Below are 23332 nucleotides of genomic sequence, written 5' to 3'. Positions count from 1 at the left end.
GCTAGTCAAGTTTAATGTTTAATGAAAGCGTTCTGTAATGTTTGGTTTCAGTGATACGGGATGCCAACGTTGTCCAGCTGGATGTGGATTCTGAGATCAACCATGTGGTGGGACCTCTGAGCCCCAGCTCCACAGATAGCAGAAAGCCTGTATTTATTGGTGGCACTCCAGGTGAGCTGGTGACAATTGCTCCTCCTGATTTTGTCCTGTCGGTATAAAGCTGTTAATAATGCCTTCTACCTCCTCTCAGATGGTTTCCTTCCAGAAAGTGCTGCTACCAGGAAGGCCTTTGTGGGCTGCATGAGAAACCTGACAATCAACAACAGCCAAGTAAACTTCAGCAAAGCGGTCCTGGTCAGTGGAGCTGTCAGTGTTGGAACCTGTCCAGCAACATAAGATTTCTGTGATCTCTAGCTCAGCAAAGCAATGACCAAATGCATGGTAGAAACCCCGTATCATCAGTCTTTTTCCTTTCTGACACGTTTGTGTGCTTTTTGTGTAGAAGTTGTCGGTTTTTGTTTTTCACTCCCACCAAGAGTATGACCAAAACGTCCATTCAATCAAAGCAAACACCCGTTATAAATAAACAAATCAGATTGATTCCTCCAGTCCACAGTGTGAAGCACACAGGCACACTAACATTACTGTGTTACTGTATGTTCCTTTACTCCACTTCATAATCTTGATGGCACATGTTTTTTGTATAAGTTCATTTTCAAAGCTTTCCTTTTGTACTGTTTTATTTCTGATAATAAATAACATTTTACCTCCACTGAAACTTTTTTACATGTGTGTTCTCCTATAGTGCACTTGTTCATTTCACCAAAATCAGCTGAGACTGACTTAACAACCTCGTATATGCATGCAATATTGCACAGATATACTCAGTAAATTAAAAATGGTCAGAACACAGGAGTGTTTTCTTTTGGTTTTTCCCACAGTCCAGTGACATGTACATCCAAAGTGTCCACCCAATGACTCAGATGAAAATTAAACAACTGTCACAATCTTGTTAAAGGTAGTTAACTTGTTTGCAGTCAGTTTAATCAGCCACTAGATGGCGACACACACACACATACACAACAATCCAAGCGGATCAGCAGTCTAATGGCTGTTTAGTTAGCAGTTGGATGGTGTACCTATCAAAGCGGCCAATAAGTATATGTCCTATGTGGGCGTGGAAATTAGAGCATGCTCGTGATGTAAGATGAAAAGTCATAATAAGTGTTCAGTAACTGTTTTTTGTTTGTTTTTTTCTTTAAAAATGTTTTTATTATGTTTTTACTCAGAAGCACACCATTTTCAGGGGGTAAAATATTTCACGACAGTTAAGACAGAAGGTGAAATAACTGGGAAGCCTAATCACAGACAAGCAATAAATACCAAGGCAAAACACTGGAAAACTGGTTGAAAACTCTTCGTTTTCTAATTGTTTTAATTTTGGAAAAACATATACCTACCTTAATTTGGCACCCACGCTGAGACACAAAATTCAACCATAATGTAACATCACTGACAAAATATAGTTTACAGTCTTAAATGCTTTTATTCTGCTTTTAAAAACCAGTATCTCATACCATCCTTTATTTTAACTTTATTAATGGGAGTTAAACTACAGAAGAGATTTTAATCATTTAATGTGTGGTTTCTACAAAACTGCTATATTATATTACTACAAACCTCCTGTTTTTTCTTTTTAAAAATGTCTTTATTGTTTGTTTTTGTTCGTCACACACACTTTTTTGGGGAGTGGGGGGGTCAGTGGCTGAAACGTACGTTCCGTTTCCATGGAAATGACGTCATCAATGCTCGACCAAACATAGCTAAGGCGCGAGGAAGAAGAGGTGTTCAAAAGTCTTGTGAAGATCTTATTGATGGATAACATAAACGGAACAGTCATTATGGATTAGCTTCGCACTTTTACAACGTGTATGGGGTGTTGTTGACATGACACAGTCCGTTGTGGTCCAAGGTGAGTGAAACTCAGCGCGGTAAATGACAGGTAGGAGGCTAGCTTAGCCCCCAGGTCGGTGTTTATGTCAAGTAGTTCCGTTTTATGTGACGTAGCTACATACCTTTAACAAATGAAATCTGTATTACTACTAATTGTGTTTTTTAAGTTAAACTGAAATTCCGTTCTGCAGTTGGACAGTGCGGCAACCAGGTTGGCTGCAGGTTTTGGGATCTTGCTTTGCGAGAGCATGCCCATGTCAATAAAGTAAGTGCAATTACATACACAGCACAGCACAACGAAGGTATCCGACGAATAATAATGAAGTCTAACTTGTTACGACAGGAAAAGCACATGTTTGTCTTTCTAATGTTCTGGTGACCCAGACTATACAACCAAAAACCCGTAGACACAGCATCTCTGGGTGAAACACAGCCGCTTTTAACGTTTTTATAATTACACCTGTGCTTTTGAGCTGGATAAGACAATACGTTACAGAGCTCAGATCATCTCAAGCTGGTTTCTTGAACACGAAAGGGGGTTACTGTACTCAAATGGCTACCAGAGCCACCATCCCTCAATCCAGTAGAGCACCTTTGGGATCATGTCAAGGCATTGTAGTAAAAGTACAAAATAGCAAAATGTAATTCAAGTACAAGTAACTTTAGTTAGTGTAGGAAAACCTTTAAAGTTGAGCATATTTAATCAACTCAGAGGAGAAACTCATTCAAAAAGCTGGGAGCAACAAACACCTTCAACTGTTAGCATTTCTTAAACTACAGCAAAAGTGTCATTAACCTCTGGCACATGCACCTCCAACAACCAAGGTGGGAAAACTGTCTGCTTTCCTCAGTCTGTGATGTTTGTCCATGTGTTAAGGGGGGGCTTGGAGGCTTTCCTTAATTTAATAAGGATTTGAGAGGTTGAAAAGGGCCAAATTGTGATGGCTAGACAACTGGTTGAGGTGTGGGTGCATGTGCATCACCTAGTGGGGGAACACATAACACCAGGATGCACTATGAGAAGGTGAGCTGGTGGAGGCGGTGGGATGCTTTGTGCAATCTTCTGCTTGGGAACCTTGAGTCCTGCCATACATATGGATGTTACTTTAACATGTAGCACCTACCCAAGCATTGTTGCAGACCATGTACACCCTTTCATGGAAACAGTACTCCATGATGGTTGTGGCCTCTGTCAGCAGGATAATGCACCCTGTCACAAAGCAAAACTTCAAGAATGGTTTGAGGAGCACAACAATGACTTTGAGGCATTTTTTACCCCTCCAAATTCTCCAGATATCAATCTAGTCGATCATCTGTGGGATGTGCTGGACAAATAAGTCCAATCCACTGGAGGCCCCACCTCTTACAGGACTTAAAGGATCTGTTGCTAACATCTTGGTGCCGATACCACAGCAAACCTTCAGGGGGCTAGTGGAGTCAATGCCTCGATGGGTAAGGTTTGTTTTGGAAGCAAAAATGGGACTGAGACAATATTAGGCAGGTGGTCATAATGTTATGTCTGACTATTATCAGCAAATGTACATTTCTATTAGCATTATTCTAATTATTTTACACTGTATAAATTGGGACTCACCAGCTGTTAGTAGTGAACAGACCCAAACCAACTGTCTCCTCCCTGTCTCGCCACCATTTTCTGTTATACTTGTCATTGCAGAGTGAAAGATTTTGTGTTTGCTTATCTTTAGTTGGTAACTTATAGGGGTGGGGGGGGAAATCGATACTATGTAGTATCGTGATATTTTGTTTGCTAATAATGTATCGATACAGGGACAGCAGAAATCGATATTTTGTTACCAAAAAAGTTTGTGGACTGGAACTCTGACTTCAGAGCATGTTGATCCTTTTTCTGAGCAAGAATCCTGACATTCCTTCACTGTCCAAATGTGTTTAACTTGTTTTTTGGCAGCAATAAACATGACAGTTTACTTATTTTAATTTAAGACATGTTTTATTTTAATTAAGTTTAAAACTTTTTTATTTAATGTAAAATGTTTTGTTTTAATTTACTTTCAAGTTCTTCAGTTGCTGAATGGGCTGCATAGTTTTCATAAATTGCATAGTTCAGAATAGCTATAATTGTACCAGATGGTTGCATTCAGTTAAGTTGGACTAGACTGTAATACAAACCGTTCAGTTTGTCAACAATAAAACTGACTGAAATGAGAGAAAGACTGAGTGCGAGACTTTGATATTAGATAAAATGAATATTGATAAAGTTTACCTTTATGTACAGAATCTGAATATCGCAAAATATTTTAAAAAATTGCAATAATATCGTATCGTGCGTTAAGTATTTTGATAAGATCGTATTGTGGGATGTATGGTGATTCCCACCTCTAGTAACTTAGTCCACAGTAAGTGTTGATTATGTGCTTGAATCAGAATCAGAATCAGAAAGGGGTTTATTGCCAAATGTTGAGCAGGTTTACAACATTAGGAAATTGCTGCGGTGCTTCAGTGCAAACATAGTGTCATAAATAGCACTTAAGTAGTGTCATAAATAGCACTTAAATAGACATGAAAAAATAAAAGTAGGGATAAGAATTAAAAGTGCTACGTAGAAAGATATGTGCATGAGCTATACATGAGAATAAGAATTAAAAGTGCTACGTAGAAAGATATGTGCATGAGCTATACATGAGATATATACATGAGAATAAGAATTATGAGTGCTACGTAGAAAGATATATACATGAGTGCAGGTGGTGATCAGTGCCAAACATGGAATGATGCAGTGACACAGCGTAGGGTCATGTGTTAGTGGTGGGAACAGTCATATGGTTATTGTTCATGTGTCCAACAGCAGAGGGGAAGAAACTGTTCTTATGGCGAGAGGTTCTGGTGCGAATGGACCGGAGCTTCCTGCCTGAGGGGAGCAGGTCAAACAGACTGTGTCCAGGGTGAGAAGGGTCAGCTGAGATCCGAGCTGCACGCCGCAGTGTCCTGGAGGTGTACAGGTCCTGCAGAGATGGGAGTCTGCAGCCAATCACCTTCTCAGCAGAGCGCACAACACGCTGCAGTCTCTGTTTGTCCCTGATAGTGGCTCCAGCGTACCACACGGTGATGGAGGAGGTGAGGATGGACTCGATGATTGCAGTGTAGAACTGCATCATCGTCCGTGTTGGCAGGTTGAATTTCTTCAGCTGCCTCAGGAAGTACATCCTCTGCTGGGCTTTCTTGATGACGGAGGTGATGGTGGGCTCCCACTTCAGGTCCTGGGTGATGGTGGTACCCAGGAAGCGGAATGAGTCCACAGAGGTGATGGGGGTGTCAGTCAGGATGATGGGGGGGAGTGGGGCTGTGTGCTTCCTGAAGTCCACAATAATCTCCACTGTCTTCTGGGCATTCAGCACCAGGTTGTTGTGGCTGCACCAGGACACCAGACGTTCAACCTCCCTCCTGTAGGCAGACTCATCCCCGTCCGAGATGAGCCCAATAACGGTGGTGTCATCTGCAAACTTGATTAGCTTGACAGACTGGTGGGTGGAGGTGCAGCAGTTGGTGTACAGGGAGAAGAGCAGAGGAGAAAGAACACAGCCCTGAGGGGAGCCGGTGCTGATGGTCCGAGAGTCAGAGACATTCTTTCCCAGCCTCACATGCTGCTTCTTGTCCGTCAGTAAGTCAGTAATCCACCGGCAGATGGGATCAGGCACATTCATCTGAGAAAGCTTGTCTCGGAGATGGTCTGGAAGGATGGTGTTGAAGGCAGAGCTGAAGTCCACAAACAGGATCCTGGCGTAGGTTCCTGGGGAGTCCAGATGCTGCAGGATGAAGTGTAGGGCCATGTTGATGGTGTCGTCTACAGACCTGTTGGCTCTATATGCAAACTGCAAGGGGTCCAGGAGGGGGGCCGTGAGGGTCCTGAGATGGGAGAGAACTAGGCGCTCAAAAGACTTCATGACCACAGATGTCAGAGCCACGGGTCTGTAGTCATTTAGTCCAGTGATCCTAGGTTTCTTGGGGACAGGGATTATGGTGGAGGACTTGAAGCAGGCAGGCACATGACATGCCTGCAGTGAGGAGTTGAAAATGCCAGAAAACACTGGGGCCAGCTCGAATGTATCTATGTTGAGGAATTATAATGTATAGTGGGGTATTTTGCTTTAATAATCAGTGTGGGTGTTATTTGTTTCTCATCTTGGTGTAAATTTATAATTACCAGACTTTCCAGCCACATTGTCATGTCATTTTTAAATTGCATTCCAAACTGACTGTGACAGAAAAACAGATAAGTGTCAAACACTATTGTATAATACACATTGTAATTTTCTTCTCTGACTTGTGTTGTTGCGTTAAATCAATTCCAGCTCTGTTTGTCTGCTTTGTGCAGTCTGTTTGAGATGATGTGAGAGCTGTCAGTTGACGCCTCAGCAGACACGCCCTAAGTGATTCAGAGAATGCTTCTCTTTTTTTTTTTAATGATTAGAAAACCTCATTTTTCAGCGCTGTATTTCAGCTGGGTAGTTAATAACTCATTTCTTTAGTGTGACAGAGAGATATTTACCTCAGCTTTATCCAAGTTGTAATCATTTTGGTTTCCAGTTTAAATGTTAGCTGCCTTCTGTAGTTCATAAGCTTTAGGGATGTTGGTCTTAAGCACTAGAAACAATTTAATTTAATTTCCAAAAATGAAATCCTGATTTCACATGAATTTTATCATGGTAAAACTGAAAGTGTTCCAGTGATATGTGCAGTAATTCTTAGGGTTTAGGTAAAATGCATCAACTATGTAGAAACTACTGATTCACCATTTCACCAGATACCCAGGCCTAGTCTACTATAATCTTATGTTTAAGTGAATGAAAAATGTAGATGCAGCTGGTATAAACAAAAACAAAGCAAAATCAGGAAGAGTTCAAATACTTGTTCACAGCACTGTAGATTTAAGTGACCAAGAAAAACTTTCAGTAAATTTTTTAACATCTTATCTATGATAATCAGGGAAGTCATTATGTTTTCTCACTAAACCTTTGTTCTAAGGGATGTCTGTTTTCTGTGTGCCCTGTTTTGTCCTGTAAGAAACAGACATGACTCTCACAGCTCCTAAATCTTTTTTTTTTTCCTTCATCCTCAGAGGGGATTGTACGATGAAGCCCTCAATAGCTTTTTCCGAAATGTGGATTCCAGGTATGTTTAACCTGCTTTCCTCCAGTTGTTCATTGACGTATAAGTTTTCCAAATGTATTGCTTTTTTTTTTTTTTTTACCCTTTTTTTTTAAATCACTGACTGTCCTTTTCCAGGAAAAGTGACGGGGCTGCATTTGCTGTTGGTGGGAGAATCCAACACCTGAAGGCCAGGGTAAGTTCTAGAAGGACTCTCGAGTCCCTAATTTTTAGTTATTGTGTCAAAACTGGATAAAAATTAAGCAAATAAGAAGTTAGAACTTCAGAAATTTCAGAGTTGGTAATAATAAAAATAGATGTTAGCCTATGTGTGCAAACATTTTAACCTATGAAACATTCACAATAGCAGTGCAGGCATAGTCAAGTGTCTTTTACATGCAAAGCATAAGGCTTTGAATGTTGCTAGTATGGACTGATACTGAAGGTAAATTCTTTGTGAACATCTCTTGGTCAACTGTATCAAATGCAAATTAATTCCATATCTGATTCTCTCAGTCATTGAGTTTGGCTGTAGCTTTTGCTGTGCCAGAGGTGCCACGTCTTTCTGTTTCCATTAAATAAGCCTTCTACTAGAAATGAGAAAAGGGCTGCCACATCTCAAATTTCACCCTTTGGGGTTAACTTTGGCCCAAAGAAAAATGATAAACGGCTTTAACATGGATAATAATAAGCTTAAGACTGATTGATGATGCGTATTCTTTTCACATTTTATTTTGGAGTCGAGCTTACTGAAAGGTTCAGCATTCATTGGGTGAATTATGAAATGACTGCGGTAAAAGGAATGTGCTCAGTATATGATAGCATTGAAATGTATGAGCGGGCCTCATTTTCACATATTTGAATCCACAGGCGGTCCTGGTGGACATGGAAGAGGGTGTGGTCAACCAGATCCTGCAGGGCCCGTTAAGAGAAGTGTTTGATAGCACGCAACTACTCACAGACGTGTCAGGTTCAGGCAACAACTGGTAAGAGACAGACAAGCCCCAGGATGCCACCGAGCTCACGTGGACTTTACCAACTGTTGCACACCATAATTTAAATCCTGCTGGAGTTGTGTTACAGCTCACGTGCTGTTACACTATATGCAGTTCTAGTGGTATTCAGGGAATAGTCTTTGAAGAGATTGCAAAGAAAGTATTTTTTGGTAATTGTCTGAAAGAATTAAACATGTTTTCTTAATAATCCACTATATGTTGAATTTTGTATAATCTGAAAGAGGAACACGGGTGGCTTAACTGTTGTTTTTTCAGTTTTCACATTCTCAATTGTGCAGAGTATAATTTAGGGAAAAGATCAGCCTGATGTGAGTAGTTTCTCTGTATGGTTTCCCTGGTCTACCTACCTGAAATTGTAGGTAGACCAGGTCTCCATGCATTATTGTGAAATACAACTATGTACTATCTTTTTATCTAGTGTGTGCTCCAATGTGGGACTTTACAGGACCTCTTACAATTTTTTTTTCATATGTTAATGAGCCAATAGTCTATATTTTTCAAAAAAGTATATATCTCTTGTAAAGTATTTAATATATGACTCTAAGATTTCACAGATTCACAGATTGGAAATGGTCAAGCAGAAGGCCCACAGTGATATCAGATGCTATGGAATGTTATGGGATGTTAACAGGAAGTCTACTTGACACAGAGTTATATTAGCACACGCTTTTAATTTCTTCAAATAATCTTTATCTTCTGTAAATTTTTCTCAGCTGCCGGTGGCTTATTTTCTGTCTGCACAAAAAAGTGCAACTTGTTTACAGTGTAGCATTGCCTGTGAATGAACCACCAATGGATTATGTAGTCAATCCATGACGCCTGTGGTAAATCCTGTACTTGGCATGCCACAACAATTTGAGACTGTCAGTCTGATTCCCACAGTTTGTTGCTTAGAGGCGAGAAAGCCTTTACACTGCACGGCAATCTTTTTATTGGCCCACATAATTATACCCTATGTTTAAAATTCCAATATTGTTTTTACCATGAATGACTTTTGCACTAAACTCTTTTATATGTCCTACAACACGTATAACGTAGGGAGAGTTGAACTTTGACTCTTTTATCTTGCATAGTTTGTCGTAATGAAAAAAACACAAGAGCAACATGGGATGCTCCAGGACATCCTGACAGCCCCTTCAGTTGCTTTTGTCTGTTACCTTTCCTTTCCATGAACACACTAGCTACTGACAACTTCCTAACACATCATGCATGCTTTGGGAGCAACGGGCAGTCTGTCATGTTGATCACTCAATATAATTGCTTAATCTGACATAGTGATCATCATAAAAGATGAAAGTAATATGAAATCTGTCCTGAGCATTAAAAATTATACTTATCATTAATGTTCAATTTTTGGCATTATCTTATGATTAGGGGGGAAAAACCAAGGTATCGTTTTGTGCTTGTCATTCAGGGCAGTTGGAAACATGACGTACGGCTCGGCCTACAGGGAGAAGATAGTGGATAAGCTCAGGAAGGCAGCAGAGCAATGTGACTGTCTGCAGTGCTTCTTTCTCATTCACTCTATGGGAGGAGGTAAGGCTCTGATTCAAGGGCATCCTTTCATTCATGCTTCACAGTCCAGTACTCCAAGCTTTACTTCAATTAATTCATGTTAGATTTGTAGTGACAAAAAAAATGAATAAAGCCAATAAGAATACATTTGTGCATGATTTCATTTCACTTACTTAATTTTTGTATCTTTGTTGTCACGCACGTCACTTCTTTACTTTTAGACCTGTGTGAAGGCTGTAAGAGTAGTTAGCTGAAATAAAATAGAAACTAGAATTTAGAGAAAAAACTTATTGAAATAATATATTCAAATATTCATCCATCCATTTTATTTGTCTTATCTGTGACTGGGTTATGGGGGCAGCAGACAAACCCAGACCTCCCACTCTGCAGCCACGTACTCCAGCTTATTCAGACCAGCCAACAGATATAATCTCTCTAGTGTCTCCTGGGTCTACCCCAGGGGCCTCGTCCACATTTCTAAGCTGGAGGCCATTCCCTGATGAAGCAACAGGACCATTTTGCAAAATGCAGAGATCAAATTCTGAGGCCGTTTGCTCAAAACCTAGACCCTCCTGGGGAGGCTGAGGAGTGCAATCCCCCTATAGTTGGAGCACACCTTCTGCTCCCCCTTCTTGAATATGGGAAACACCACTGCAGACTGCCAGTCCAGTTGCATTACCTCAATCTCCATGCAGAGGTGTGTTAAGTAGATATCCCCGCAACATGATGATTATGACATTCCTGAGCCTTCAGGAATTTTATCAACATCATCTAGTCCAAGGACTCTGCCACCGATAGTTGTTTAACTACCTCAGTGACCTTGTCCCCAGACTTGCCTCCTCTATAGAAGGCATGCCAGTGGGGTTAAGTGGGTCTTTAAAGTATTCCTTCCACTGCCTGACTATATACTCAGTTGAAGTCCGCAGTACTACACCCGCAGAGTAGAGCACTGCTTTCCTGACGATTTTCCAGAAACACTTCGAGGCAGACCGAAAGTCTTTGTCCAAGGCTTCACTGGACTCCTCCCACAACCTAAGCTTTTGCTTCACCCACCGCCCAAGCTATATTCTGCTTGGCCTGCCAGTACCAATCAGCTGCCTCTGAGGTCCCACAGGCTAACCAAACCCGATAGGTCTCCTCCAGCTTGATCGGTCCCTTCATCTTCAGTGTCCACGATCTGACTCAGGGATTACCAGGGATTGCAGCTCTACTGTTATGCGTCAAAGTGTTACCTTAATTTTTCAAGCAGTGTAGAAATAAGATTTCAATTGTCATGTCAGTAAATTAAGGATTTTTCTGTAGACAGCTGATAATTAATTAGTTACTGACTATGGATTTAAGGTACTGGCTCTGGCCTGGGAACCAGAGTGCTCAGCTTGCTGGAGGAGGAGTTCCCTGAGGTGTGTCGCGTTGTCACCTCCATCTATCCATCTGGGGAAGATGACGTAATCACCTCACCATACAACAGTGTCCTTGCCATGAACAAGCTCACAGAGCACGCTGATTGTGTCCTGCTAGTGGAAAACCAGGTTTGTGGATTCAGAAATGCCTCCCCTCTCTCCCTGCAAATGTCTGTGCAACGCACATAAATGAAAACTGTCAAACTGAATGTGATTTCTTCTTTTCCCTCATTTCTCCCCTTCCAGTCATTGGTTGACATTGTGAACAAGATTAAAGTTATGTCCCATGGTACAAAGCCTGGTTTAAATATCAAGAGAAACAGCGCAGTCACCTCTGGACAGGAAGGCCTCAGTGGGGCAGAAAAACCCTTTGATGCTATGAATAACATTGTGGCTAACCTGTTGCTCAATATTACCAGGTATAGTATTACTGTTTGCTCATATACAGTAGAAGCCCGTGTGCTAAGGAAAAACATTAACACCCTTTTGACCATTTTTTCTAGTCCATAAGATTGCCATAATAAATGCATTAGTATCCATTCTCTTCATAATAACAGTCAGTAAAGCCAGTTTGGGCTTTCATCTGCAGTCTCCTGTCTGTTTTAATTTTGGCCCTTTGAGTCAGCCAAAGTTGGAGCATAAGACACTAACCAGAGATGTCAAAGCATTTCAGGTGTTTATCGCGTGATGCTATCTTATCATTAAAAGCTTCTGTGAGAGTCCTGCAAGGGCTTGAGAGTCAACCTGGAGATTTGGTACTGTCACACAAGTCAACTTAGGAAGTTATTTATGAATAAAAGTATTTTGATCTTTTGCACAGTGCTATGTATCAAGAAGATATTCTAGATTTGCTTCTTTTAGTTATCCCTAATTAGTGGAACTTAACGTTATTATGCAGTCAAATTGAGCATGTCATTATAACTTTTTTATTTGCAGCTCAGCCCGGTTTGAGGGCTCCCTCAACATGGATCTGAATGAGATTGCGATGAACCTGGTGCCCTTTCCTCGTTTACACTACCTGGTGCCCAGTCTCACACCCCTCTACACATTAGCAGATATTAATGTGCCCACAAGGAGGTAAGCCTTGTGCCCATCGGTGCAGTTATTTTTACCTGACAGTTGTTGTGTGTCCTGCAGAGCTCCTCCTCACATGAACCCCTCCATTGATGACTTGACCATTTAGAAGTGGTTTCGGTTGGTTTACACCGTAACTTAAACTGTCATTTGTAACATGATGATGAAACAGCACCAGTCAAGCAGGACTGACTCACGATTTCCTACAGATGGGGTGGCTGATATGGTTAGTGGCATAATTTAGATTCAAATATTTTCCTGATATGAATCATGTGAAAGAGTATAGGCTGAAGCTTGCAGCTTACATAACTCCTGTCCCTGACACCATTCTAGACATAAGGAACACAACCACATCCTTAACATCTGGTTTAAACACAAAATCACTATGAAAACAGAGAGAAATGATTGACCGTTTGCCCCAAATTCAGATGAACACTAAACATGACATTTTTAAATGGTTTCAGTGTGCTGCACATTTCAGTTTTGTCAGGACAATAGTTCCAAACTCCTGTAAGAAATACACAATAACATCATTGGTTTTGTGTTCATCCTTCATTCATATCCACACCTTGTGCATATTCGGTGGTAATTGCCTATTATATTCTTTGTACTTAATTGAAATTATGTTATGCTACTAAATTTTTGAATTCAGGGTATTTAATTGAATAAATAATGGATTTTTTTGTTGTTATTTTTTTTATTCATAGAGTTTGCAATATTATGCAAAGTCAAAAAATAGAATATATTTCAACATTTTGGTTTTCATAATTTCTATGCAATTTCCATTTCAGTGGTTTTATCCAAATAAGCCATACTTGGTTAGTCTTTTTTTTTTTGTAATTGTACTGTCATGACCTTTAACATTTACCAGGTAACAGAGGCCTGTAGAATCTCAGTTGTAGCTCTTGGGTCTTTTGGATTTCCTCTGAGCATTGCATGGTGTGACCTTGGGAAGAATTGTGGTGTTCTTTACACACTCCTAAATGCTTCAGTTTACCAATGAGTGGCAAACTGCCCAAATGTCTGCTTTTACAGTGGTAGAGTGAAAAAAGTGAAACTTGCTCATGATCAATTAATTATCTCCTATAAAAGCTTTCTTTTTAAAATGATTCTATGAATGACCTGGTTAGTCTATGATTTTCAACCCAAAGTACAAACACCCCACAGGTTAGTGTCCAAGTGACAGATTAGCTTGTCTGGTCACAAAAAAATTGGAAAAGTAAAGAACCGAATGCCTCAAGTTTGAGCAGAAAAGTTATCAGTTAGGTAAAAGTAATAGATCAGATGTAGAATTAAACTGCCAAATAATAAACATATATTGTCTAATATTTACATTTGTTTGATGGATATTTAATTGTGACAAACATACAAGAAATACAAAATCAGGAAGGAGGCAAACACCTTTTAACACTTCTGTTAATATAAGCAGTGATGCAGAAGTGGGGAAACAGCTGGAAAATAGAGGCGTAGCTAAGAGTTGTGAATGGTTTAAATAATAATCCAGTACTTAATGATTAATAGTTGAGAAATTCTGCTGATCATTACTGAAAAATAGTATTAAAGTAAGATCCAGTTCAAATAGGTTTAACACTTTACATTCGACCTTGAGTTTGTATTAAATATAAAGCTTTTTTTTTTTTAATGAACTCACCTGATCTGAATAACCAAGTTACTAAAAACTCAGAATAACACTTTTCTTCCTAGTTAAACAGAAGCGTAAGAGTTTAAAACACCACAAAGCCCCAGCTTTCTTTTTATTATGTGAAAAAGCGGCAAGTTCAATTTTAGCTTTCCAGACGTAGGATTTAAAATAACAAAAAAAACAAAAAACACCAATCTGCCTACCTCCTCCCAGCAACAGCTGCCACAAAAGTGGCCTTGTGTGGGCCACAGAGACCTTCTCTCCTCCTATGAAGATGCTTATTGGTCAAAAAGAGTGGTGGTTTTACTGGATAACTCCCAGCAGTAAATAAATGTGACTGTATGAATGCAGGGCATGGTGTTGCTTAAAAATATCTCGCCTGCTCTTTGGGACTTCCCTACATAAATAAAGGTGCAAACATTCTTTTATGCCAAACACTGCCGTCTTGGTTCCCAGTCTTTTTGAACTTCTGATAAAAATCTTCAAGGCATGTTCAGTTAAAATCGGGTTCATTGAGGCTGGAAGAAAAAGCAATAAAAGGAATATTTAACATGATTTGATGCACATTCATTTCTTGTAAAGTTGATCAACTGATACAAGCATTTCTTTTCTTCTCCTGTCTTCCAACCCGTGCGCTCTAGACTGGATCAGATGTTCAGCGATGCCTTCAGTAAAGACCACCAGCTAATACAAGCTGACCCAAAGCACAGCCTGTACCTGGCTTGTGCCCTCATGGTCAGGGGTAACGTGCAGGTTTCTGATGTCCGCAGGAACATCGAGAGGTCAGAGGAAAATCCTTTATTTCTGTATATAATTCTACACCAAAAGATGTAACGATTTCATGCAACCATTCCAACGTACCCAGTGATCCACACACTCACCTTTTCCCATAGTATACCCATTGAGCACTAGCAGTAAGTCATGATTACTGCATTCAGCCACAAGCTCTTACTATATTCTCCTCTAACCACTGCTCTCACAGAACTCCTTTTCAGTTGGCACACACATTTTGTACTGTGACTGTTGTGTTAAAATTGTTGGCAAAAGAGGTAGGAGGAGGAAGGAAGTACAAATATAGATATATATATATATACTTAATGTACAAACAGGACTAAGTATCTTAACTATAAGGATACTTGTAGATGTTGGTAGTCCTCTAATCTGCAGACAAGTGAAGTTTTTTTTTTTTTTTTTTTGTTTTGGGTTTTTTTACTGTTTCATTTCCAGTTGTTTGATTGTTGTTAAAGCTAGTGAAGTAAATGTGCTTGGTTTCTGGATTTAAAGTCATAGCTCCTAGCTAGGGAACTTGATTTCAGGATAAAGTACAGTTTAAAGTACAGTAAACTGAGACTAAACAAAGTCTTTTGGTTGTCATGTGAAGCTCACATGTTAAACATTACATATACAGCTATTTTCCCCTCTCTCCTGGCTTTAGACTGAGACCATCACTGCCCTTTGTCTCATGGAACCAGGAAGGCTGGAAGACGAGTCTGTGTTCAGTGCCTCCCGTGGGACACTCCCATTCCCTGTTAGCTCTGGCCAACAACACCTGCGTGAAGCCCACGTTCATGGAGCTCAGGGAACGCTTTACCAAGCTCTACAGGAAGAAGGTGCGTCTCAAGCTGTCTTTGTGAGGACATTCTTTGATAGTAATGCATTCCCAGATCTAATAACTTAAATTTTACTATTACAAACCTATAGTCTACTCTTAGCCTAAACCTAATTCTAGCTTAAACCCTAAACCTTTTAACCCATCTGTAAAATGTAGCTACAAAAGATAACTTGGCATATAGTCTACCTGCACTGGTTTAAGTTTAGAGGCATACATGGATTTCAAAATGTGTATTTTCTTTTATTTAATTCAATATGTGGTGCAGGTACAGCCACAGAAAACAAAGCAGTTTGTCTTCAGGTGAAATGATATCTCAGGTTTATTCTTCAAGCTTATTGGCAAATGCATATCAGCCTCTAAATCTGACAAACACATCAGTCAGACTCAGTTTAATGTTTTGTTTTTTTCATTTTAGGCTCACTTACACCACTACCTGCATGTAGAAGGGATGGAACAGAGCTTCTTCTCAGAGGCCATTGCCTCTCTCAACTCAGTGATTGAAGAATATCATCATCTGGATGCCACCAAGGCCAGACTCACGCCTGATGCACCCAGACTCTCCATCGCCAGATGAAGGTCTGCTGTGCTGTGAATCTTGGAATCAGACTCACAGAACTGAAGCTTTTACATATCAACGTTATCTAATGTATGGCATGGTCAAAGTGTTCCAAACAGCACTTAAAGAGAACATCAGTTTAATCTACTCTAAAGCTTCTATTTTCTTTTCCAAGCTCCCTGATTGTTCTGTTATGAGGTAATGTTAAAGCTAGTACACTGGCCATATTCCTTGTTGTTAGTGCACATATCTGTCCTGAAGAGTGCTCCATAAAACTTTGTTTTGTTTTTTTAATGATCTGTTGTTCTTCTTTCTCAAAATTAGTTTTGTTTTTGTCCTTTTGGAGGTGCAAAACTGTTACTAAGGGAGAATTAAAGTGTATGTGTGTTTCAGTCCTTAGTTTCTCACAGCGGGGCTTGCACCACTCTGCGTCTCTGACGTTTGGGGTCCTTAGAGTAAACGCAGGTCAGAAAACATGTCGCCCGGATCGTTGCACTTCCTCTGACACACACAGGACGTTATCCACTGCATCTTCCACTGTGTGTTGGAGCCTCCTTTGCAGGTGAAGTTGACCTTGATCATGCGTGACTTGTTGGGGACACAGCAGCGCTTGTCTGTACACACACCGCAGTATGTGGGCTTAAACTTCTTGTTGCTGGTACAGCCAGAGAGAGTCAACTTCTCTGCTTTCTTTGCCTGGAATTTGGGTCGGCACGTCTTTCCCTTTGGCACCTAGAAGTGGGAATAGCAATTGGTGTCTTTCTTTTTAAGAGTTTGAGAAAAAAAACTTTAAAAATTAAATGAAAATATTAAAGATTCAGACAGATTAAAGCTAAAGATGCCACCTTGACACTCCTGAGCACGCTTTTCTCACACGGTTGCAGCAAGCACAGGCGGCGGTCTTTCCTCATCTCACACTTGCTGTTATCGTTGTTGACACGTACAGAGATGCCCAGGCCACAGGTCTTGGAGCAGGGACTCCAGTGGGTGGTCTGGATTAGGCAGTTCCTCTTCCAGGCTAAAGGAGGGTCCCTGTAACCTTTCAGTGTTACAGTTAAAGGGTACTGTGTCAAGCAAAGCACAGATCAGAATCATTCCAACAAGCTGCTGTGTCTCCATCAGAGATGGGCAGTAATCTATTAAAAGTAATGCATTTCTGTAATCTGATTACTTTTCAAGTAACAAGTAAAGTAAGGGATTACTGTTACTATACCATAAGCATGCTGCGTTACTGATTTTGTTTGTTAATGTCTCATGACAATAGTGGATAATATCGAGATATTATCCACTGTTGATCTGCGGCAGAGAGTACATCCATGCAGTGTTTAAGGCTTGGAATTACTGACATTACTTCTAGTTTGATTCTGTAAAAAGTGACATAAACATTAGCGTCCGCCGTGCACTCTACGTGGGAAGAAAACTTCTTTCTACAGTGAAAAATTAAACTTCAAATTATTTATTTCTTGCTGTGTTTTTCTTGCATCTATTTGAAAGAGTGAGAGTAAACGCAAAAATTATTTTATTTTAAATGCTGGAATATGCAGAACATAGGTTTAAATGTTAAACAAATTTCTTCAACTCAGAGAATGTTGCATATAATTTAATTTTTGCTTAATGCAATGTGTATAAAGTTAAAAGATTAAAACTAATAAAACAAGTTTGAAAAAGAGACTTTTTGATTTGATTCAATTTTATATGATGGATTATGCAGGAAAAAAAATTTGAATTGGCTGAAAGGTCTATTGCATTATTACATATGTATCATGTTTTTAAAAAGTAAATAATAAAGTAACTAATTACTTTTGAAAATAAGTAATCCGTAAAGTAACAGGATTACTTTGTGGAGAAGTAATCAGTAATTAGTAACAAATTACTATTTTCAAGTAACTTGACTAATACTGGTTGTGATTTGGTGCTATAGAGCCTTATGGGAGCAGTCCCATTAATCAATTTTGAATTCATTATGATATGAAATTGCTACTACATAGAAAAGGACAAAAAAATTAAAAGATCTGCATAGAAATGTAACACAAAAGAATCTGAAACACTGTAAACATACCAGCTCACTACACAAACTCAGGCATTCTTTTACATGTAGCTATCTTTACATATTATTATTTTTTTTTTTTTCATTATTACCGGAGCCGTCCACTAGCACCAACACTTCTCGAACCACAACCAGATCAGACCCACAAACACCAAAATAAAAGCTTCTTTTGTTATTAGATCACCCTCAGAACTTTCCCATCTCGTTAGTGCATTTTTGTGACTATAGCATCATGCTCGTTTGCACCACTTAGTAAGCTTGTCGTGTCTTTTCTTGACATTTTTAATCAAAATTAAAATGTTTCAACCAAATCTCAACGACAGGGACGATGAGTTTTTGCTGGGTGGGAAAGTGCTTTGTTTTTTCACAGTGGCAAATCACTGTATGTGACTCAGATAGATCATGTGATAGATCTGGTTCAGCTACATGCCACGCCAATTAAATAAGCTTTGCCGTACATCAAAGTGACATTTTTATGGCTTTTAATAAAAACCAACTTGTTTCTCTTCCTTCTCTAACTGGAATCATATGTGTCAGACAGTTTAACCACAGGCAGTCACACCTCACACTGACAGTACTGAGTAATGAGGCTCCCCCTTCCCTTCCAGCTACCTAACAGCAATTAGCATTCCAGGCAAGACAGTCTGGCTCTTCTCCATGAATTCATTCTCTAAACACACACCTGACATGTAGGTAGTGTCCTGCTGGTGCTTGTTTGGGCTCTGGCCACTGCGAAGGCCAGCTGGCGTGTTGCTGATCAGTGGTGCAGAGCCTAAGAGACCAGCAGGCTTCTGGATGAAAGCAGGGGTACAGCCGATGGCTCCAGCGATGCATGTACACTTGTAGAGGGGGCTGGACTGGAAGGATTCTCCATTCTCATAGTGGACCCCATTCAGGTCACAGCCTACCGCCATCATGTCTGAAGGAATGAGAAGAAACATGCTGGTGCAAATCTCAAACTCTGATTATGGTGGATCTTAAGACTGTAAGTGCAAATTAGCTTTTTTAAAATGGCATATTCCTTTATGCTGGCATTGATTCCCAGCCTAGCACGCAATTTGCACATTTCAAATGATGACATGGAATGTAAAAACATGTTTTTGCCAGTGGTTTTTGACTCACGTAGGTGGAATTGTTGATTGGAGTTTAAGTTTCCCACTGAGGTTTGTAAAAGCCCCTTCAGGCTTCTTCACACTTGCATATTTTTTTTAAAATGCTTTCCCGTTGAACCGGTTTAGAGCGGCCTCCTCTGAAGCCACTGTGTGGCTTTATGCAAACACTAAAAAAACGAATTTAAACATACAGCTTTTATGGTCTTTCCAAATGTTGTTTGGCTCATGGTAGAGTAATTGTGATTTGCACTGCTTTAAAATATGCCATTCACAATATATCCATAATTCTGTTACTGTTGCAACACACGTAACCCTGCGACAGCAGCCCCCTGGGGCTGAATCCTCAAATATCCTCTTGACGCTGAATCCAAAAGTGAGGCGAGCCCCATAGACTACTGTTTAAAACCAAAAAAATAACAAAAACATGTTTATAAGTTGGTACAGAAAGGTGTTTTGGTCTCAGTAGCTAATATTTCCCTTCATAAATTTTCAATAACTAAACTTTTGAGCTGTATTAAAGCTTAAAGTGAGAGGTGAGGTTAGTTTGATCATGATTATTATAGGCTGTTGTGTGCTACAGACCATTCTCTCAGGAAGTCTTTAGTTTTTGGATAATAAAATTCAAATATTTTGTTGGTTTGTCAGCATTAATTAGCAGCTACGGTGCAGCTATATTTATCAGCTGCATTAGTTAAAAATAATCCAGTCTGCACTTGTGCGGTTATGGATGCAGCTTAGCATTAGCTTATAACTTAACCTGTGGTCTAAAAGTATATCCATCCATTACAGTTGCTCTGCAAAGAATGAAGATGGCCATGTCTATGAAGCTAAAGTCAAGGCTTCAAAATACTAAAACGCAAACCAGTGGGTGATGTTACTATAGCCATGTCCAACTTTTACAATGTTTGACCACCTGCCAACAGCCAGCATCACACTGCCATAGTTGTAGGAAGTAAAGCAGCATGTACCCCTGTAATCAGAGCTGGACTGGTAATCTGGCACAATGGCCCTATTCCCGGTGGGCCGAAGCGCCGATCTGAAAGGCTGCTGCACACTGGTCATACAAGCACTGACAGCAGCCCATTCATTCATATTTATTACAAATCTTTTTACGAGCTTGTAAAGGTTTATAATAATAATGGATTGCATTGCTGGGCTCGAACCAGCAACCTTCCGATTATAAGATGAACGTGGTAAGATGGAGGGACATAATAACGAAGGATCCGAGTAAAATGAGTGGCTGCTTTGACCATGAGTCACTGCTGCAGTGCAACTAAGGAAGCCTGATTAAAACCTGTGTTGGGCCCCTTGACTCTTTATTGCAACCCTGCCTGCAATCAAGTAAAAGACCAGGTCCACTCACATGCACACACTCCAACCTCGTATCTTGGCTTGTCTGTGGAGAAGTCACAGTACATGCCCTTGTGTGGGTCGCACACGTCCCTCTCGTTGCACGGCTCTCCAATTTGTCGGGCGCAGCTCTTACAGCAGCCGCACCCATCCAGGACAGAGCTGACACCAGGGGCACAGTAAGGTCTCTGCCGACACTTGCAGGGCCACTGGCAGAATTGGCGTCTCTCTGTCGTAGCCCGTCCACCCTGAGGAGCTTGCAGCTGCCCATTGTTCTGCGCCCTGCTGAAGCACTGAGGGGAAAACAGCCAGAAAGAGTCAAATTTTTGAATTGGCAGTACTATTTTTATTTTATTATTATGATGGAGATGATAGGGGAAATGTACAGTAAAAAACGCTGCTCCTCGAACCAGTAGCTTTTTTTAAATAAATTGACAGTTCAAATAATAAAATGTTTACATGTACCAGTAACGTCTATCTGCTTCCTGTCTACATTCACACCCATCTTTCTGGACCCTCCTTGTCCAACCAGGTTTAGTTACTCTGGAAAATGTTAAAGTAGAACTCTTTAGTGTTCAGTGCAGACACTCTAATGGGAGACTAAAGGAACAAGATGCCTTTGCATTTTACTGTAGTGCTTTTTACCAGCCAAGGTCAATATTTTGTGTCAGATATCTTTTAGCCCAGCTTGAGGGAGATGAAAGTGAGGAGACAGATGATGCCTCAAAGGTGCTTTTAGTTTTTCCCCTGGACTGGAAAAATGATCTCATTGCCACAGGAGTAGTAACTCCATGATAGGCCCTGGGGCGTTTTTTTTCCTGGGGTCCCTTACTGCCACGTTGTACTAGAGCAGACATAAAATCTCACTCTGTCTTTCGTTCTCTCTCTTATACACACACACCACAGCAGGCCGGTCCACATGTTTGATTTGGCAGTTTTACGCTGGATAATAGTTATTTGAGTTATTTGAATATACTTGTTCTAAAAAGTACATGTTTTCTAAATTTCTCTAAAGCTGCTAACAGGATATGACTTTATGGTGCAGTGAGTGCATGTACCCCTTATTTAGAGTGGTGCACATGTCTTTTGGTCAGTGCCACCATCTCCAAACCATATATCATAGCAGGTCTCCCTGCTGTCTTGTAACCCTTGCCTTTCCCTCTCACTGCTATCTTTAAGTATTAAGTGTGTAACAAATCACACTTAACACCCGTCTCCACCCACCCCACTCCACCCTGCCGGTTTCTCTTCTTCATCTCTCTTGTGTCCATTGCTTTGGATGGTTGACTTCAGGTATTTAAACCTATCTATCTTTACTGTCTGTGTCTAAAAACCACGAGTAAAATCCTAACTGCAGTGGCTTTACTCAGATCCATGTGTTAGCTTTAGCTAAAACACATTTAGCCACTTAATTTCTGATCATCTTTAATAATTATCAGAAAAGATTGAAATTTGTTCTCTCTCTCACACACACACACTTTCAGGTTTGAGGCTTAGACATGTCTAATACCCATCATACTTCTAGTTTAGCATTGTCATTGTAACTGTGCAGGGACAGTCTGGTTAAGGGGAACTCGGCTCCTCCCAGTCTTTCTTGCTTTGTATTTTTCACTGCTAAGTGCAAAACAAAACAAAAATTCAAAATAGAAACAAAAATCTATAAGAAACCTTTCAACAAAGCATGACAGCCAAAAAATTCAACATCTAACATAGTGACACACTGCACAGAGCTCAGAGCAGTGAGAGGCCAAAATGTCTTAGATATTTCAATATATTCCAGTCCTTGAATGTCCATGTTTACCTGATGGTATTTGCTGTGATGAAATCCAGCCATGGCACCACTTGTGCTCCAAATACCCCTGGTCTCTCAGAGCTTCCAAGGGTTACTGAGGGTTATGGCAAAAATCTGAAGCCTGTCTGCCAGGTTTGCTGAATGAGCTCATTTCATGGTGTGAAAATGAGTCCACGGGAGCTTGAACTGCAAAGGCTTCCCAATTTTGTCATCTTTTCTTACTTCACGCTTCTAAAATAAGCCCTACACTAAAGCCAGTAAACTACTAAAGCCTACATACAAATAATACTATCAAACAGTCAATTCTGAACGGGGTGTTTTGGTATTCACTTGCAGTCAGGTATCCCAGCTGACTGCTTTCCTCTGGATTTATATATAGCAGTTTCTGAGTGGCATCGAGTGTTGTCTTATCTGCAGTCTGAGGGAAAAAAAGGTGAAAGGGTAGTGCTCTTCTTACCTGTTGAGCAAAGATGAGCAGGAGGGAATGGCAGAGAAGCAGTAGCATCTCTCAAGTGGTCAAGGTTTGTGTGAGATCCAGGAGAGAGATGGGGTGACGAGGGAGCAGGAAGGTGGGATTGAGGGAGGGAGACTGGGTGCTGGAAGAGGGAGAGGATTGGAATGGGGTGGGGTAGGGAGAGATTGCGAGAGCTGACCTGACTGGGGAAGGCCACAAAGCACCCTTCTGTCCCTCCTCAAACACACCTTTCCCCCCATTTCACTGATCCAGAGGGGAAGTATTTGATGCTGGGTCGCTCCACAGCCTTCAGAACCTGCCTACTTCCATAGTCTTAGCCTTAGCCTTACTCACACCTGAATGAAAATACGGGTTAAATCTTTAAACCGTGTGTGTTATAAGCTACTATTGTACATAACATCTTAACAAACCTACTTTCATGTTTAAAAGTCTTCTCAGTTGACACATTCACTTTGTGCCGTTTATTTAATGCGGTGCTGAAGCTGCGTGCTTCACCTAATGTGGACTGACATCTATTTGAGTTCACATTCCATTATTATTTACACTGAGTATAAAGGCTCCTCTCATAGCTAGCTCTCCACCTACATTCTCTTAAAACCAGCAGTCCTTTGAGATTTCATATGGAAACACTGATAATACTCGTATTGCTGCTACTGCGTGCTGT

The 23332-nt window shown here is 40.4% G+C and overlaps 4 protein-coding genes across 5 annotated transcripts in view; 3 read left to right on the top strand and 1 right to left on the bottom strand.

Moving 5' to 3' along the window:
* Positions 1 to 778, top strand: part of lama4 (laminin, alpha 4) — a 33077-nt gene extending 32299 nt beyond the window's left edge. The window contains exons 39-40 of the mRNA XM_026194639.2: positions 52 to 171; positions 251 to 778. Coding sequence (XP_026050424.2) covers positions 52 to 171; positions 251 to 396 — 266 coding nt within the window. The 3' untranslated portion in view covers positions 397 to 778. The remainder of the gene's footprint in view (positions 1 to 51; positions 172 to 250) is intronic.
* Positions 779 to 1787: 1009 nt separating this feature from the next.
* Positions 1788 to 16186, top strand: tube1 (tubulin, epsilon 1). 2 transcript variants are annotated; one of them, XM_026194513.2, is made up of 12 exons: positions 1788 to 1972; positions 2145 to 2218; positions 7049 to 7101; positions 7216 to 7273; positions 7948 to 8063; positions 9508 to 9629; positions 10950 to 11137; positions 11255 to 11427; positions 11945 to 12085; positions 14366 to 14506; positions 15160 to 15334; positions 15752 to 16186. In XM_026194513.2, exons 1-12 carry the CDS (start codon positions 1948 to 1950, stop codon positions 15908 to 15910), a joined length of 1425 nt encoding a protein of 474 aa, XP_026050298.2. In that variant the 5' UTR covers positions 1788 to 1947; the 3' UTR covers positions 15911 to 16186. The 2 variants fall into 2 exon arrangements, with proteins under 2 accessions (XP_026050298.2, XP_080145989.1); XM_080289863.1 differs by lacking the exon at positions 2145 to 2218 and having other exon boundaries at positions 1820 to 1972.
* On the bottom strand, positions 15632 to 22816 carry ccn6 (cellular communication network factor 6). Its single transcript, XM_026194514.2, has 5 exons — positions 22651 to 22816; positions 20415 to 20694; positions 18622 to 18858; positions 16738 to 16931; positions 15632 to 16624 (listed from the first exon to the last, which is right to left on the bottom strand). Exons 1-5 carry the CDS (start codon positions 22696 to 22698, stop codon positions 16343 to 16345), a joined length of 1041 nt encoding a protein of 346 aa, XP_026050299.2. The 5' UTR covers positions 22699 to 22816; the 3' UTR covers positions 15632 to 16342.
* LOC113037444 (solute carrier family 22 member 6) overlaps positions 18770 to 23332 on the top strand; it is a 29723-nt gene continuing 25160 nt past the window's right edge. The window contains exon 1 of the mRNA XM_026194512.2: positions 18770 to 18924. Coding sequence (XP_026050297.1) covers positions 18907 to 18924 — 18 coding nt within the window. The 5' untranslated portion in view covers positions 18770 to 18906. The remainder of the gene's footprint in view (positions 18925 to 23332) is intronic.

Source organism: Astatotilapia calliptera, chromosome 15 (assembly GCF_964374335.1).
Source record: "Astatotilapia calliptera chromosome 15, fAstCal68.1, whole genome shotgun sequence".
In the NCBI taxonomy this organism is placed as follows: domain Eukaryota; kingdom Metazoa; phylum Chordata; class Actinopteri; order Cichliformes; family Cichlidae; genus Astatotilapia; species Astatotilapia calliptera.
This window is presented reverse-complemented; position numbering and strand designations above follow the sequence as displayed.

Excerpts from the sequence above, each read along its gene's own strand:
- ccn6 (XM_026194514.2), bottom strand. The coding sequence starts at position 22,698 with ATGCTACTGCTTCTCTGCCATTCCCTCCTGCTCATCTTTGCTCAACAG. Across the intron at positions 18,859-20,414 it reads CGAGGTTGGAGTGTGTGCAT|ACATGATGGCGGTAGGCTGT; the intron begins GTGAGTGGACCT and ends TCATTCCTTCAG. Across the intron at positions 16,625-16,737 it reads GCGTGCTCAGGAGTGTCAAG|GTGCCAAAGGGAAAGACGTG; the intron begins GTGGCATCTTTA and ends TCCCACTTCTAG.
- tube1 (XM_026194513.2), top strand. The coding sequence starts at position 1,948 with ATGACACAGTCCGTTGTGGTCCAAG. Across the intron at positions 9,630-10,949 it reads CATTCACTCTATGGGAGGAG|GTACTGGCTCTGGCCTGGGA; the intron begins GTAAGGCTCTGA and ends TATGGATTTAAG. Across the intron at positions 11,428-11,944 it reads CTGTTGCTCAATATTACCAG|CTCAGCCCGGTTTGAGGGCT; the intron begins GTATAGTATTAC and ends TTTTATTTGCAG.